At 37.8% G+C, this 15519-nt stretch overlaps 1 protein-coding gene across 3 annotated transcripts in view; it reads left to right on the top strand.

Moving 5' to 3' along the window:
- The window catches only part of negr1 (neuronal growth regulator 1), a 139843-nt gene that overhangs the window by 62938 nt on the left and 61386 nt on the right, over positions 1 to 15519 (top strand). For all 3 annotated transcript variants that reach the window (XM_051377708.1, XM_051377709.1, XM_051377710.1), the window contains exon 3: positions 2778 to 2903. In XM_051377708.1, the coding sequence (XP_051233668.1) occupies positions 2778 to 2903 (126 nt within the window). The remainder of the gene's footprint in view (positions 1 to 2777; positions 2904 to 15519) is intronic.

Below are 15519 nucleotides of genomic sequence, written 5' to 3'. Positions count from 1 at the left end.
AATTGACATTCAGTCATCCTCGTCATTTTGCACCACAATTGGTTTCAATTTTAGCAAAACATAGTTAACATGCAATGGACACGAGATTCCTTGTTCTGCTGGTGGAATTTTTAAACTAAACATAGGAAATTGTGAGTGACTCACATAAAGTTGATGAAAGTAAATATCTGGACATTGTCTTACTACTTACCTAAAGCAGTTTTGGTTGTTTTCAAAAACTCCAAATGCCTAAGGTCTGAATTGTTTGATGGTGACTAACTACTATAGTTTATAAAGACATGGAACAAAAACATGGCTTATTGTCTGCTGAATAAATTACTGTTCAGTTCAGTAAAAGTTTGCCACATCTTATTGTCTAAAGTTTGTCTGTTTGTCTATTGATCTTTTATTCTGTTTCCCGGACTTGGTTGTTATTCTCTGCTTGGGCAAACAGTGTTATACAGTAAAGCAACTCATCTATAGTGGCTCTGAGCTAAAAAAACTGAGGGCTCTTCATCTGAACCTTTGAAAACCTCCTGCCAAGAGAGATAGGATCAGTAGACAACCCCAACATTTTCAATTTTGTGCTATCAGACACTGAGGAGATGTGTCAACAGTGGGGTCCTACAGCAAGTAAACACAGGAGTCTGACAAGCAATAAGCTAGATTCAACATCGCCTCCGGTCCTCTCCCACTGAAGGTCCGCCACTTTCGTCTCATTTAGATCCAGATCTGTTGATCAAAAATGACGCCTATCCCCCCACAAAACAGAAAACACCAGTGATGAGAATGTTTTCTGGGGCACTCCCTCATATCATCGAGGGTAGTGCCTGTGTAGGGCTAGGTCAGTACAGGCTGGGAGAGGTACCATTTGTGAATGATGGATGTGTTTTTCCTTGAGCCATAGAGGTTCCAGTTATATGAGTATTAATGCTTTTAATGATGGACCATCCTGTATTTGACTGTGGGCTATTTGCTTTTATTATACAATTAGTGCACATGGTTTTAATGTAGTAATGTGGGCTTCATGTTGACAATAGATACTTTTTTATTATGATGCATTATGATACATATTGTTTTGCTTTTCATTTTAATTTTACAACATTGGAAGAGGGAAGACAAGGGCAGTAAGATTAATATAAATAGGTATAAAAAAACGAATTAAACATATGGTTGATATTGTCATTATTCATACTGCATGTTCTTAGCAGCATCCCCTGTATTGTTGCTCATAATACAGCGAAGAGGAGCAAATGAGGGTGGCAGCAGCTAAACTGAACAGAGCTCAGTGACAAAAGAGACCATGTGACTTCCAAAAAAGTGTTGGTGGGTTTAAAGTGGAACTCGGGAAATTGTTGAATCAACTTTTCTTTTGTTAGTTTTTAGCAGGCATCAGGAGGGATCATAGGGCAGAATAGTTTGAAGCCCCAGACGACTGAGAAGCCATTACTGTATGGCACAGTCCACTGCAGAAAAGCTCCCTCAGAGATTCAAATCTTGCCGATTAAAATAGTGTCTCATAAGCCTGTGTGTGTGTGTGTGTGTGTGTGTGTGTGTGTGTGTGTGTGTGTGTGTGTGTGTGGGCCCATGTGTGCTTAGTTGAATGTGTTTAAATGCCTTTGTGGGTGGCTGCATGTGTGTCTGTATGTGTTTTGAGCAGCCTAAATACCGAAGCTTTTAACATCAAAGCTCCAAGAGGATTTAAGTGCCCAGAAACTTATAAATTATGATGGTAAGTGATGTCCAGCAGGGACTGTTGATGAGATGCCCTCAATAGAAAAGAACTTTTTGTTGTTTCTGTTTTGAGAATATGCTTTTTAGGGACTTGGATTTATGATACACAGCTTCCAAACCACCTGAAGTGTAGCCTGGTACTGTAGACATATGAATCACTGCCCACATCTCAATTTTTATTGAGTGATTCAAAGAGGTCTGGCTTTGTTCTTGTGAATAGCTGTTTGAGAAACAACTGCGCCAGTCGAAGCCTTTGTGGGTGGAACTAACTGACAGCACCAAGCTTTGTCAGGAAATATTAAACATAGTCATGGTCCACAGCTTAATCACTGCCCATGATATATTTAGCTCTGTTTAACTATAAAATAAACATAAATTAATCATACCGTTGATGATCTCATGAATTTATCATGCAGACACAGACTACTTAAAACATCCCTAGCAAGCTACATTGGCTAACACGTTAGCAACCAATAGAGTAATTCTAAAAATCTGTTCAAATGATTCTGTTTTTCCTCATATCATCATGTCAAATCACAAGGTTTTTTTGGGTATCAATACAGTAACATAATGCCTGCAAAGTCTCTACAAAAACAATGCCATGCCTATTATTTTCCATTGTCAAGACACCTTGTCATGTGTTACTGTCTTTTAACCAAATGATTATGTTCTTTTACTTAAATTAACTGTACATTTCAGCAGTAAGTTTTGATTGAAAATGTCACCAGAGCGGCTGGAAACTAGTGATTGGCAAGGGGGAAATTAAATCCTCCCCCCTACAGGGAAAATTTAACAAGATGGTAATGTCAGACTGAATCATGGAGTCTTAGTAAAAGCTAGTATGGTTTTACTGAAAGTGAAGGGTTATTTAAGTATAGCATGTATCTCTACTGCATCTGCTTGTATAAAACTGGAACACAGGCTAGTTCTCACTGTAATATCCACCATGCCTTCCTTTACTTTCTTATGTAGTATTACGTATAGACGATATTGGATGAACCAGAGATTGCAGATTTGAAATGCTAATCTTGTTTCTGTATTTTTTATTTTTTTTTAACCTCTAGTTCCTCCCAAGATATATGACATTTCCTCTGACATCACGGTAAACGAGGGCAGCAACGTGTCGCTCATCTGTACAGCCAGTGGGAAACCTGAGGCAACCATTTCCTGGAGACACATAACCCCATTAGGTGAGTTCACTTCACCTCTCACATACCTATGCTAATGAGTGGGTGGATGGATAAATGGATGGACGGACGATACGATGGATGAATAGAGAGAGGAAATGAGGAAGCATGAACGGGATCAATAGGTGATAGACCGAGGACGAGAAAGGACTAATAGTTATGTTGCAGATGAAGGGATGGAAAGGGGGAAGGGATGGAGCGAGAGATAGATGAGGTTGGATACTTTCATGACAGAAAGAGACGAGGGATGGATAGATGTTGTAATATATTCAAGTGAACATACAGGGTATGGAGAGAGTGAGACATGAGTACATATTGAGAGCCTACAATGATGTTGCCTTTTAGCATTGCCTGTTGAAGGGCATAAGCAATGGCTAAATCATTATTTGCCATTGTTCTAAATAGCTTGAAAGATAGTAAAATAAAATAATTATTTGTTTTTATGCATAAATATAGCATGTATCCCACTCAACCTCAGTTTAACTTTGAGGATGTCTAGATAAAATGATAAATAAAACCCAACTAAATCACATAGAATGAATGATTACTGATGTGTCGACACTTTACCATATTGATATGTTTTACCCTCAGTTCAGATTCATCCACAGACTGGTCCGTCGCACATAATGGGGACTATGTAGCTAATGCAACCACATTCTGCTGCAGGCTGACCGTATAAGATTTGATTTAGTTAAGTAAGTAATTTCATGAGTAGCCAAAGTTTCCTGAGTCATTGCACCACCAACAAATCCATATGCAGTTTCTCACAGTCGGTATTGTAAAATTGTGTACTCTGTGGACTCCCCAGCATTAAACAATGGCAGCTGTTAGATGATGTGACCTTCTTTACTATAAATAATGAAATCAGCTAAAAACAAAAAACTATCTATCCTAGAAAAATGATCCATATGCCCTATGTCAGTGGTTTTTCCATCAGGTACCCCATTTCTATCAGGGAGTAAACTGATAACCCCTGACTAAGTGACATGTTTTATGGATATTATATATTATATTCAATGCATAACAATACGAAAAAAAATGTTGTTCTTGCTTTTCTTGGGCAACAATTTCAGTATTTTATTTGTTTTATAGCAGAGAGTGAACGCTCTATGAATATAGCTTTTGTTCAGGTCTTCACCCTGCCCTTATCCTGTGAGATTTAATTTTATATCTTAAATAATAATGTAAATACACAGAAATGAATTAAATGCAGAGATATAGGCCTACTGTGTATATTTTTCAAAGGTTTTCTTACACCCTTAAAAATCAAAAGGTCCTTCAATAAAGATGAAGGTTGGGAACCAGTGCTGTAGATTCCAAGTGTCAGTATTAGAAAATTAAATATACTGTATCCCCTAAGATGTTGCTACTTGTGCACTTCCATTTTAAATTGAGACTCTTTAAGCAGTTAACAAACAACAAAAGATAGACTAAGCCATAGATTTTGTTACTTGCTCAAGGCAGTAGTTAATGTGTTAGCAGAGAACATCCTGCCACAAAATCAAACATGTTGATGAGTATTGAGGAGGTTCTTATCACTGCAGGGAGACCTCCGGTTTGCTTTGGCAGTCTGTAAACTATCATTTAAGGTGCACTAGCAAAGAATATCTTTATTATTATCATTATAATTTATTTAGGTGGCTGCTAGTCAGAGCACACATAGATCATTAAGTGCTTTGAATACTGAATCCTCCCTTTGAAAACTCATTCCAAAGCATTTAACTGTTGCTGCAAAGCCCCCACCCAGCCATTTCCAGTCCTCCCTCATTTTCATATTAATGGATTAGAGCCTGCTGTGCTTATCTGATAGCTGTGAGGATGACTGCATTTATCTTATGGCTGTCAAATCCTCCTCTCTGGTGCTTGCCCTGATTGCGTTAGGGGAGTTTTCAGAAGATGATCAAAAGAGCCATCCTCAGAGTCCAGAGTGGCAGTCACTCATTCTACTTTGAAGTGTCCACACTTTGAAGTATGCCAGGGAAGAAATGATATGCTGGTCAAATGAGAGGGCCCGAGACTAAACGTAATCACAGGACTGTCTCCTAGCACATCAGAAAAGAAGCCATTTGCCATGGGATCTTTGAGTCAGTTATTGTAGTAAGGGCGATTTGTCCAAAGGACGTGGTACAACTGAAAGGTTGTAATAGGCTAATTACCTATCGATGGAATTCCTTTAAATCTGTTGGATATGCAGAACAGTCTGCTCCAACCAGTGCACAGGCAACATGAATGTACAGTCACGGCATATGGAATATCTCACTTGTTGCAAACCTGCAACTGAACTAGTGGAACTACCATTAACACACAGACACCAAAAAACATTAAAAAAAACATCAAAGAAGGACAGGTTTTTAATCCCAGGTAGTGAATATAGTCACCTTCTTTAAAGAAAGTTATAAAACCTAAAAGAAACTTTTATGTATAGTATTAATGTTAAAACAGTTATGTCCTTCATCACATTTGCTTTGGAAATTAGTGTTTTTGTGGCCAACTAATGTTCAGAGACTGTTGGTTCAAACGTTCACACATTATTTTTTATTTTCTTCAGCAAAGGTTTATGGAGATTAACAAACTGAAACTTTGCCAAGTTCTGTAATCTGACAACACATACACGGCATGAAGAAATCTGTAGCTAACACAGAAAACACATGCAAATACACAAGCTCTGCTGGTCAAACACTAGGGAAATTCTCTCAACAACTGAGTGTGGTCAAATTGGCAAATGTGTTTAAATTGCTTGTGTTTTGTCTATTTGCAGAATTTGCATCATTTCAAATGCTTGTTTAGCACATACTATCAAATTATAGTATTATATTAAAGTAGAGAGAAGAGATGTGCATTTGTAACACAATCTATAAGAAAAAGTAGTATAGTAGTACTATAGTATTAAAAATACACATTTCCAACTTACATGGTCAAACTGATTCTATGGTGAGTGTATCAAACCATGACTTGGACATCGTGAATCATACTAATACCAGTGGTATCGGACCTCCATCACAACATTTTGGCTATTTATATTTGGTAGGAGTAATAGCTTTCATTGACGTGAGGCCAAGCAGGTGAAATGGCTGTAAAATGACAAACATGTCTACTGCACATGGCAGGTTTTATTTGCTGGCCTTACTGTGTTCAACACTCAGCCATTTTGGGTTGGGGGTGGAGATTTTTCGCACTGTAGATAGTTCTGCTGCGGCAGTCAGTGAAGTTTGACAGAATGATAAATTGCCCTGACTGACTGTCAAGTTCCTATTCCCACTCCGACTGTTTTGTGTTTGCATTTTTTCCTTCTCTCCCCTTCCTGCCAACCAGCAAACTGCCAGCTAATAATAAACTTTGTGCATCCAGTGAAGTGTGGCCATAAACTGTTTATTGAGACGATAATTTGGCTCAGTATGTGTGCACATAAAGTCAATGCATATTCCTCAATTAGAGAGATGCAAACTGAATGAAGTACTTGTAACACACAGATCATCTTTGTTGACATGTTACTAGAAGAAGGACTGGTGCCAGCATATGTCTGGAGCTTAATGTGCTTAAGGACTCATTGCTGTTTTGTGTAACAGTTTAATTACCCATGTAAAAATTTGCCTGACAGTGAAGTCCTCAGGAGTTTGGGGTGATTGCTGCATGATAAGGGCGCTTAGGACTGGAAAGCCCGCTCAAGTCCCCTTATCTGGTGAAATCTGGATGTGCAAAGTGAGTGTTTAATGCTCTCCCAACCCTTGAGCAAGGATTCTGCTCCATGGTTGTATCTCACTTACCAGTTGAAACTCACTAATGGGAAACTAGTTTTTATAAATCAATAGGATCTTTTATGAACCTAGAGCTGCTGCCCCAGGCTTTTGGTGTCATTGAAACATGTTCTCAATCTACTTATATGGTTTAATAAAAGCTGAATTTAAACCAAAAAAAAAAAAATCATTAGAAGAGATACATTGGTAATACTCCTAGAAGTGTCGTTATGAATGTAGCTCTTGACATTGCTACTTACTTTATTCCTAAACTGACAATAGCGTGGGTGAAGTGTCAGCCTTTCAGGGTATTGCCTACGTATGGAGTACTGTGCTGTGGTTGCTCACTACTCTTCATAGGTCATAGGCAGGGGGGTAAAATAGCCTTTAACATAGTCTGTTTCATTCCGGTTTGGTTGGGTGGATGGCTGGATGGCTGGGCAAAATTGCTTTGATAAGCTTTTTCCATTGAGATTTGAATCCACAGGATAGAAGTGTGACCTTTGAAAAGGCTGACTAGAATACTAGTATACGTATTTGATTGTTTCCTGTGATAGGACTCAGCTGGGGCACATTTTTCTCTCTCTTTCCAAGCAGCTACTGTACACATATCAACTGCATACTGTATATGTTTTTTTTTTCATTTAAGTGCATATCTTCCTCTAACCACTCAGGAAAGAGATAGCAACATCCTCTACACTGACAACTCACTACAGTGTGTGTACTGTTACTTAAAGCTGGATCTGACAGAACTTGCTTGGTCCTGAACTAAGTGGCAACAGCAAGTGCATAAGTACAGTAGCTCAGTTGGTTTTTATGTGAATGGAGTAATGAATTATTCAGACTTGACTTCATATCACTGCTACATACCTTGAGTTGAGCCTGCCATGTCGCACTGGAATTTGGCAGCTCTTTAAGAGATGCTAAGCAAGTTTTTGGCGGCCTGTTCACCGGGGATCTCTCATTCACCACCGGGTTCCTTTTCTCGTAGTTTGCAATGAACTGATGTGCAGTTCAAGGGCTGACACTTGAGCATGCTTTAAACACGGTGGGAGGTGAAAGATAAAGAGTTAGGCACTGCATTTCAAATTTCAAATATCAACAGCAGGAGCTGTGTCGAACACTTCCCCATTCAGCTGTTGAGCTGAGTATTGCGAACTAAAGAGGTGCTCAATGGGCACATGCTTTATTGGAGTGTCTGTAACGTGATGAATAGTAGACCTTTTTTAACTTAAATGTGATATTGAGTTACTGTCACACTACACATATTTAATGGCAGTTGGGAGCCACAGATGATTTCTTTCCAGGCAGCAATTTTTTTTTTTTTTATCTCTTAAACACCCAGCCAACTTTTGAAAATTTAATTAAAATACATTGTTAGACCCCTGTGATGAATACGGACATAAGAGATTTCAAGGATTTAAGAGCTACAGCTAATTATTTTTATTTTATTAATCTGGGCAGCTGTGGATCAGTGGGCAGAGCGGGTCGTCCGCTAATCACAGTTCGATCCCTAGCTCGTCCTGTCCAAACTGCTACTTGGGAAAGATGCTGAACTCCAGATTGCTCCGGACAGCAGCAGTGGCTACCATGCAAGGTGCCGGCCTTTCCTGGTAGCCACTGCTGGTGTCGGTGTGTGAGGATGTGTGTGAATAGAAGGTAAATTGGATAAAAGGGCTATATAGCTATAGCTGTAGCTTTTTGATTTGTTGATTATTTGTGATCATCAATTAGACATTTAGAAATAAAATGTAAGAAAAAAATGCCCAGCAGCCAAGGTGACATTTTTAAATGTTCTTGTTTTGTTGGAGTAACAGTTTAAAACACGATGATAGGTTTGTTGCAGAATTTCGGCATTCTTTTAAAAAAATAAATAAAACAAACTTACTAATTTTTCATAGTATTAGCAGTCTATTTAAGCTCTACATGGTGCTTCCTTCCAGATAAGTGGGTGGTAAAAGATTAGTGATAGTGATAGTATTTGTTTTCTTCTGAATTGGCTCACTATATCGCTCTCATACTAACCTTGTAGATACGTATAGACGCATACAGTATTTTGCTCCATTCTTGTTGAAATACATCAGATTTTTTAGAGGCGACTCATCCTGAATACTTAAGCGAAAATATGCTTAAATATAATCTCTTTTTTATTATATTCACACACTCATTGCAGTGTGTTAAGAATTCATGCACTGGCCAAACTCGACAGATTGATTCAATTCCACGCACTGTAGCAGCCAAGACAGTTAATTAAACAATAAGCACAGTCGAGCCGTGGTATGGAGTCAACTTTTTGTTCAGTTGTTACATTTTTGTTCCAATTTAATGGTAAAGCAAAAAGTATTTAGCATTTTTAACTCAAGTCCTCTGAGATACAGGGATTCATCTACCTTCTGTATTTTGTTCTTATTAACTACATCTTTTCTCACCCACCACTTATTTGGAAATGTACCATACAATTTTTGAGTAAACAACTGAAAGCTCTCAGTAGTAGGGTATATTTTTACTGGAATCAACAAATTGTTTTATGGATTAATTTGAATACACAAAACAAATAAGAAGCGTTGTTCAAATATTTTCCTTGGTCACACTAATTACTTAGTTTTTCTCCAAAGCTTATTACTCAGTATGTTTATTTGGAAGTATGACATACTCTACTCGCTATTTCTCTAATCACACAGTCACATTGATCTCTCAGCCTGGTCCAACACCTGAAATTGTGTTTCCTGCCCAGAGTGCATTTGGCTAAATATGTCTGCAGAGAAAGTAACAGTGAGGTAATTCTACGGGTCACTGAGGTGGCAGCACATGCAATCAGACATGACTTAAGGCTCCTTTGGCCCAGTTCCACTCTCTGGATTTTAGCGGCCTCAGATTGACAGCCATGTAGCAGGGTAGGGGTTATGTATCAAGACAGACTAACAGCCTGTTTTTCAGGCAGGCCCTGCACATCGTGTGATTCTACCCCTAGTTCTGGCCCACACCTTGAGTTGGGGCCAGAAGGCAGCAGCACACAATGTAGCAGCGTGGGTTGTTCTCCATTTTCAGGAGTTAAAAGGATAAATTGATGTAGAAAATGCTGCTCTATGCTATAATGGATTCTTCAGCGATGCCTGCCCTATCTGTGTATTGCAGCCCTGAAGGAAGCGTACTCACAGCTACCCTACACAATGTGGGAAATTGCTTACTGCAACGGGACTTAGCCAGCATTGGCACTGAATGTGAAATTAACCTTGCTATGATTTCTTTAATTTGCTTGGAGTGACATCTCCCTCAGGTGAGAGGGGCCTTTGTCAGTCTCTCAAATATCTCTCAGCATGCACTCACACACAATTCATGTTAGGTCCCTTGGTGGTTTTACATCACCAACAAAGGAGATTATTTTCTTCCATCTTTTATAATGCATATTCTTTCAGGATGCACAATGCTCTGTCTGTTTTTGTTTACTGTAATGTCAAGGTTGAGCACTCAACATATAATGTTCTTCAAAGTATATATCAAGGATGTGATTCTTGTTTAATGGCTTCTGTGACCTTTGCAAAGCCCCCTTCCTGCTGTAATCGATAGGAATACCATTTGCAGACAAGGCAGGAGGATGCAACTAGATCTTACACAAAAAAATGGCTTTCATTTATCAAGAAAGACTGCAGTCTAATTAGATTTCTTTTCTAATGTAAATTTGGCCATTTGTTTCAGGAGTATCTGTTTGTATATGTTGAAATCTAAGACCACATCTGCTTAAGTAAAAACTCAATTTAAGATAGATTTTACAGTATAAAACTTGCAATACAACAAGTCCTGAACTATTTGCCATAATTAAGCCACTCTTAATACTTAAGCATAGATGTGGATGATATGGGTATAAAATTATTTTATATAATTTTAGAGCATTTTTAAATTGCCAGTATTTCTACATATGTTCCTGAATTTAATACATTCAAATAAAACCAAACCCACAAGTAAAATCTGTTTCTGTCTTTCACATTTTTTCATTGTATTATAGGACAGTATTTTGATTACAGTATTATCATAGTCACCAGTCACAATTAATATTTTTCTCCTTGCAGTTGAGTTTGTAATCTAAAATATGTACAGAAACACAAAATAAACATTCATAAATATTTGGGGGTTCCTGTAGAACCACGTGTCCTAATTTAAACTCGCATTTAGTCCTATCACTCTTTTCACTTACCAGCAAACTTGTTTTTCCCCCGATGTTTCCTAAGCCTAAACACTCCAATATTCTCAATTTATTTGGCCTCCATTCCGGGTTTTGTCAAAACTTTTTTTCCTGTCTTATCCTACCAAATATATCCAATCATAACTTTGTGCAACGTGGATCATCTCTTGGATGTCTTTATTACAGCTTAGCTGTAATAGAATTTGTCTGTGGTGTGAAAATAAATTTGGCAGCAAAGACACAGAAACAGGGAATAAGCCATATCGCTCTATTTTCTCTCTAATCATAATCAAAGTTGCTCAGTGGAAAGACATGTCCTTACTGTACCTGCCTTCAGTTTACAGATCATTTACTTATGCTAGACATAGATACTAGTAGCTAGAGTCATTTTTCTGAGTTACATCGTATGTGCACTTATACAAAGTCTCACATTGTAATAATAAATAATTTACCTCTTCAACTTCATTGCACACACCAGTGGGACTATACTTTAGGTTGCATGAACAATCATGACATTTACAATATGATTTTGGCTGTATAGTTACTATTATTAGCCGTACTGGATGGTGTTTTCTGTGAAACAGATTAAGGCATGCTGAATACAAAAATGTGTTTCAGTTTGTTTTTTTTTTTTTGTTTGAGCAGCCAGAAACATTCAGAGGGAGGAACATTCTTTTGCAGAGCTCAGAGAGAGCAGAGAAAAAGCAGAGTGGCTTGAAAACAATGTTAGATGAATGTGAGATGTAACAAAAAAAGTCTGATACTGCTTAGTGGCATTTTGTGGGCTTGGCAAAATTGATATAATCACGGTGAGGATATTATATCTCCCACCCAACATCATTTGTTTTAATCTTAGAGGCTTGAATAATGTTTGACCATCTCAAAGATGTCATTAGAAGCTATTTTCACAGCACAAGACACAAGAATTCTCTTCACATTCATGAGCACTTTCCCAAACTGCAATTGTTAGCTCCATCAGTTTAATTGGAAGCCTGCATGCCACCTGTGGATCACTAAAGGGTACTGTTGAATCTGGGAATCATTATTACTCACACCTGTTTCATGATTGTTACATGGAGTCTTGCATTTATAGTGTATGAATTGTGTAAGAAACTGAACAGTCCTTTTTCACAGCAGAGATTTTGACATGTACCTGCAGGAATACCACAGGAAGGAGCGATAACATTAATAATGGCTGAAATCTATCTAGAAATACAGTTATAAGACGCTGGTATTGTGTATGCAGGCTTACTGACATGGCTTACTGGAATACCTCAAAAAAGAAAAAGAACAGAGCCATCATTCATTTCATGAATTACACTTGTGCTTCACCTGCTATGACAAGAAAAAATCTCACAAAAAAAGGTATTTTCTGGAATCCATGTAGATTAACTTGAGCAACATGTTTTGCATTTTAGACAGTAAAAAAGGTAGGTTTATTTTAACTTTTGCATGGTTTGTATCCTTGTTGTCAACTACCACAATTAAGGCACAGACAGATCAAATTTCCTGCTGTTCCAACTGGATTTACACTTATATATACAGGAGAGTGACATTATGCATCATTCCTGCTTTGAATGTCAATGCCCAACAGGGTATTTCTTGTTCTGTGGATGGCACTGAGAGGTCAGGCATAATGTAACTGATACTCGCTCTAATTGGTTTGATCAGCGAACTCTATAAAGGCAGATCAGAAGAGCTGATCAGCAGACGCATTTATTTTATTCCACATTTATATTCAGTGTTGGTCGGTATATTATCGGCCAGGGACTCGTTTTAGCGTTTTGCAGAGAGAGAGACAGAAACAGAGACTTTATCTTGTGGATGTTTAACAAGCACAGAGCAGGTAAATCAACAGATTTGTTTTCGATAGGCGAAACAAGCATTAACGAGCCTCTTCGTTAATGCACGGCTTACCTGCTGTTGGGAAAACGGAATCGTGTGTGAAACAATCTTGTGTTTTTTGGGCGACTTTATAAAACATACTGCTGACCATCAAAGTAACTGAGCGGACACATACAAGAGCTCCGGGCTTTCTACTGAAATAATGATAACTTGTTGTATTCTCATTCAGTTTGTTAAATAGAAGACACAAAGGTGATATACGAGTAATTCTCCTTTTTTGCTCACCTCTCACAAGAATTTCCACAACAATAAGTAACTTACTTTGTCAGTTATATTTATATTGAATTAAATGGAGGGTACTTATTATCAAACCAGTTAGCCAGAGGCTCCAAAGCCTGCTAGAGATGCTGTTTTAAATCGTATGGTCAACCAAGCATAGGTGACCCATTTTGCACCCACATTCTTATCATCAAAGCTACACTTGTTAGTAGCATTGGAGAATTCATTTTCCTCTATTGATTTTTTTTAGCCTTAGTTGTCATTCTAATGTGTTCTGATTTTGCATTGTCAGCAGTAGTTTATGTTTTGTTGCGCAAAAAAACAAAAGGGAAATTAAAATAGATTAATAATTAAGTATTTAGGCCTCAAACATTATTCAAAATGACATGAATCATTGGACTAAAAGGTTTATGGCCACAGGAAAAAAAAACATTGTCTCTGGTGCCATACAACTGGACATCAGGCAGGACGGCATCAGACCAGCTGCCTTAAAGATAAACTACTTCAGACCAAATTGAATCAGGCTGTATTAGATGAAACAGATATGTACAGTAGATTGAAGTTGTGTTCTGCTGCCAAAAATAACATTTCTGGTATGGTATTCTAGCCATTTAAAATAAAGGTTCAGACTTGTGTCGGTATAGATCCCGATGCTTGTCAGAAGATTTAACTAAGAATGTAATTAGTCCTGCGTAATTTAGATTTTTTTAATTTTAATTTAGAGGTATTCAATTAACATTTAACATTTAACTGCATTCAAAATTGTACTTTATTTAAAGTTGTAAACTTGTTTATTTAAATATGTACTGAATGAAAAGTCAAAGTGAAGTGCAAAATCTGATAAAGAGATCTCAACATGAGAAGAATTTGTGTGTGCAGTTCTGTCAACAAAAGCCAGGAAAATTGCCCTTTGCTTTTTCCGTATTTTTCCTGAGCAGGTGGGAACACCATCACAATTCCAGGTCAGGAGTGCAAAAATAGAGCACAAAAGGAAAGGCTTAGAAATAATATTGGTGCCTTTCAAAATCATAGTCAATGGCATTCAAGCTCCTGTTGCCCATGAAAATATTTGAAGACAGCGGGCTGTGCAACACTGTTACACAGTTCCCATCTGTGTAACAGCCTTTTTCTATTCTCTTTCTGCAGATTGTACCATGCCCACATAACCATCTCATAAAACATGACTCATGTATTTGATATAAGCTTCATTTTTATTTAACATTTGTTTTTTGGACATTGATCCCTTTAACGGGCCCTATGCAACCAACTTCCCCCAGGATGTGGCAAAAAAGTTTGTGTGCTTTCTGGTGGAAATAACTGCATTTGATTCAGCCATTTGGTAAATGGTATTGGAAGCATCAAGCATACTTGGCCTCATGGGTCAGTGCTTCTGAATTCATTGCCCCAGTAACAGGCACAAGTGCACACAGTGGATTTCCACGTCCTGCGTATCATAATTCTCCATTACAGTGAAATACAATGGAGTTGTGCATTAAGGGCAGTGTAAAGGTCAACCGTGTGTGTGTGGTGGGGGGGTCCTGTGAAAGTCTGTAGTTCTTTTATACTTCATAAGTATTCAAATACAGTTTATTTATATACCACCTTTCTAGAGCAGATGTCACAATGCCACAGACAAAACCTTGCTGTGTAGGTGCTATAATGTGTAGCATTGATCATTGTGTGCAGTTTAACAAGCTAGACAAAGTGGAGCCACTAATGGTTCACAAAAATCCATAGAAGCTGTGATTGCAATATATAGACTATTACATGTACACTGGATATGAGTGACACATGTTCACTTGTACAGTAGCTGAATCGGTGGTGCATTATGAAAGTCAGCGACACGTGGTACAGACACACATAGCATGGGGAATTCATTTTAGTAATTTTGTGGCTACGGGTGCAAAGCACAGCTACAGTATGACGCAGTTGGATATTTGGGGAATTCAGTATGTGCAGTATGGCTGGTTTCAGTCATTACTAAATAATGCTTGTGTTCATTCATTAAAGAGATAAATGAAACAAAAAGCGAAACAAAATGATTTTCCCTGCTCCGATGTAATCTGAACTTTACTCTAATTTGACTTTATCACACTGCATCAAGTATGTTTCAGATGTCTTCTGTCAAGATGTAAATGTAAGGCCAATTTAAATGTCAATGAAAATGACATTAATTATTAGTGCCATGTTGAAAGAAAACCAATGCTGTGCCTCGCTCTGTGCCATTCTCAAGGCTTGTTAAGAAGAAATAATATGGACTGCGCTTCTTTTTTTTTTTACAAACTGAGTCTGATCAACAGTTAAATAACAGATGATAAATAAAACTCTATTTCAAACACACATTTATTCCACAGTATTACTTAACCGAAAGAGATTTCCTTTCTTCCACAAATGACAGTGAGATTACATTATTCTCTAACAATATTATTTTCCAAGCTGTATTGTTGTAAGAAAGACAGCTGGTCGGTAAGATAAACACATGCTTCTCTGTCCATTCCTCTTTCAAAACTCTCATTTCACTTTTATTTTGCATAGTTTTTGTCTGTGTGTCTGGCTGTGGCTGTAGCCTAGCATAGCAGGA

Source organism: Dicentrarchus labrax, unplaced genomic scaffold, assembly GCF_905237075.1.
Source record: "Dicentrarchus labrax unplaced genomic scaffold, dlabrax2021, whole genome shotgun sequence".
Classification (NCBI taxonomy): domain Eukaryota; kingdom Metazoa; phylum Chordata; class Actinopteri; family Moronidae; genus Dicentrarchus; species Dicentrarchus labrax.
The sequence above is the reverse complement of the archived record's forward strand: the minus strand, read 5'-3'. Positions and strand labels throughout refer to the sequence as shown.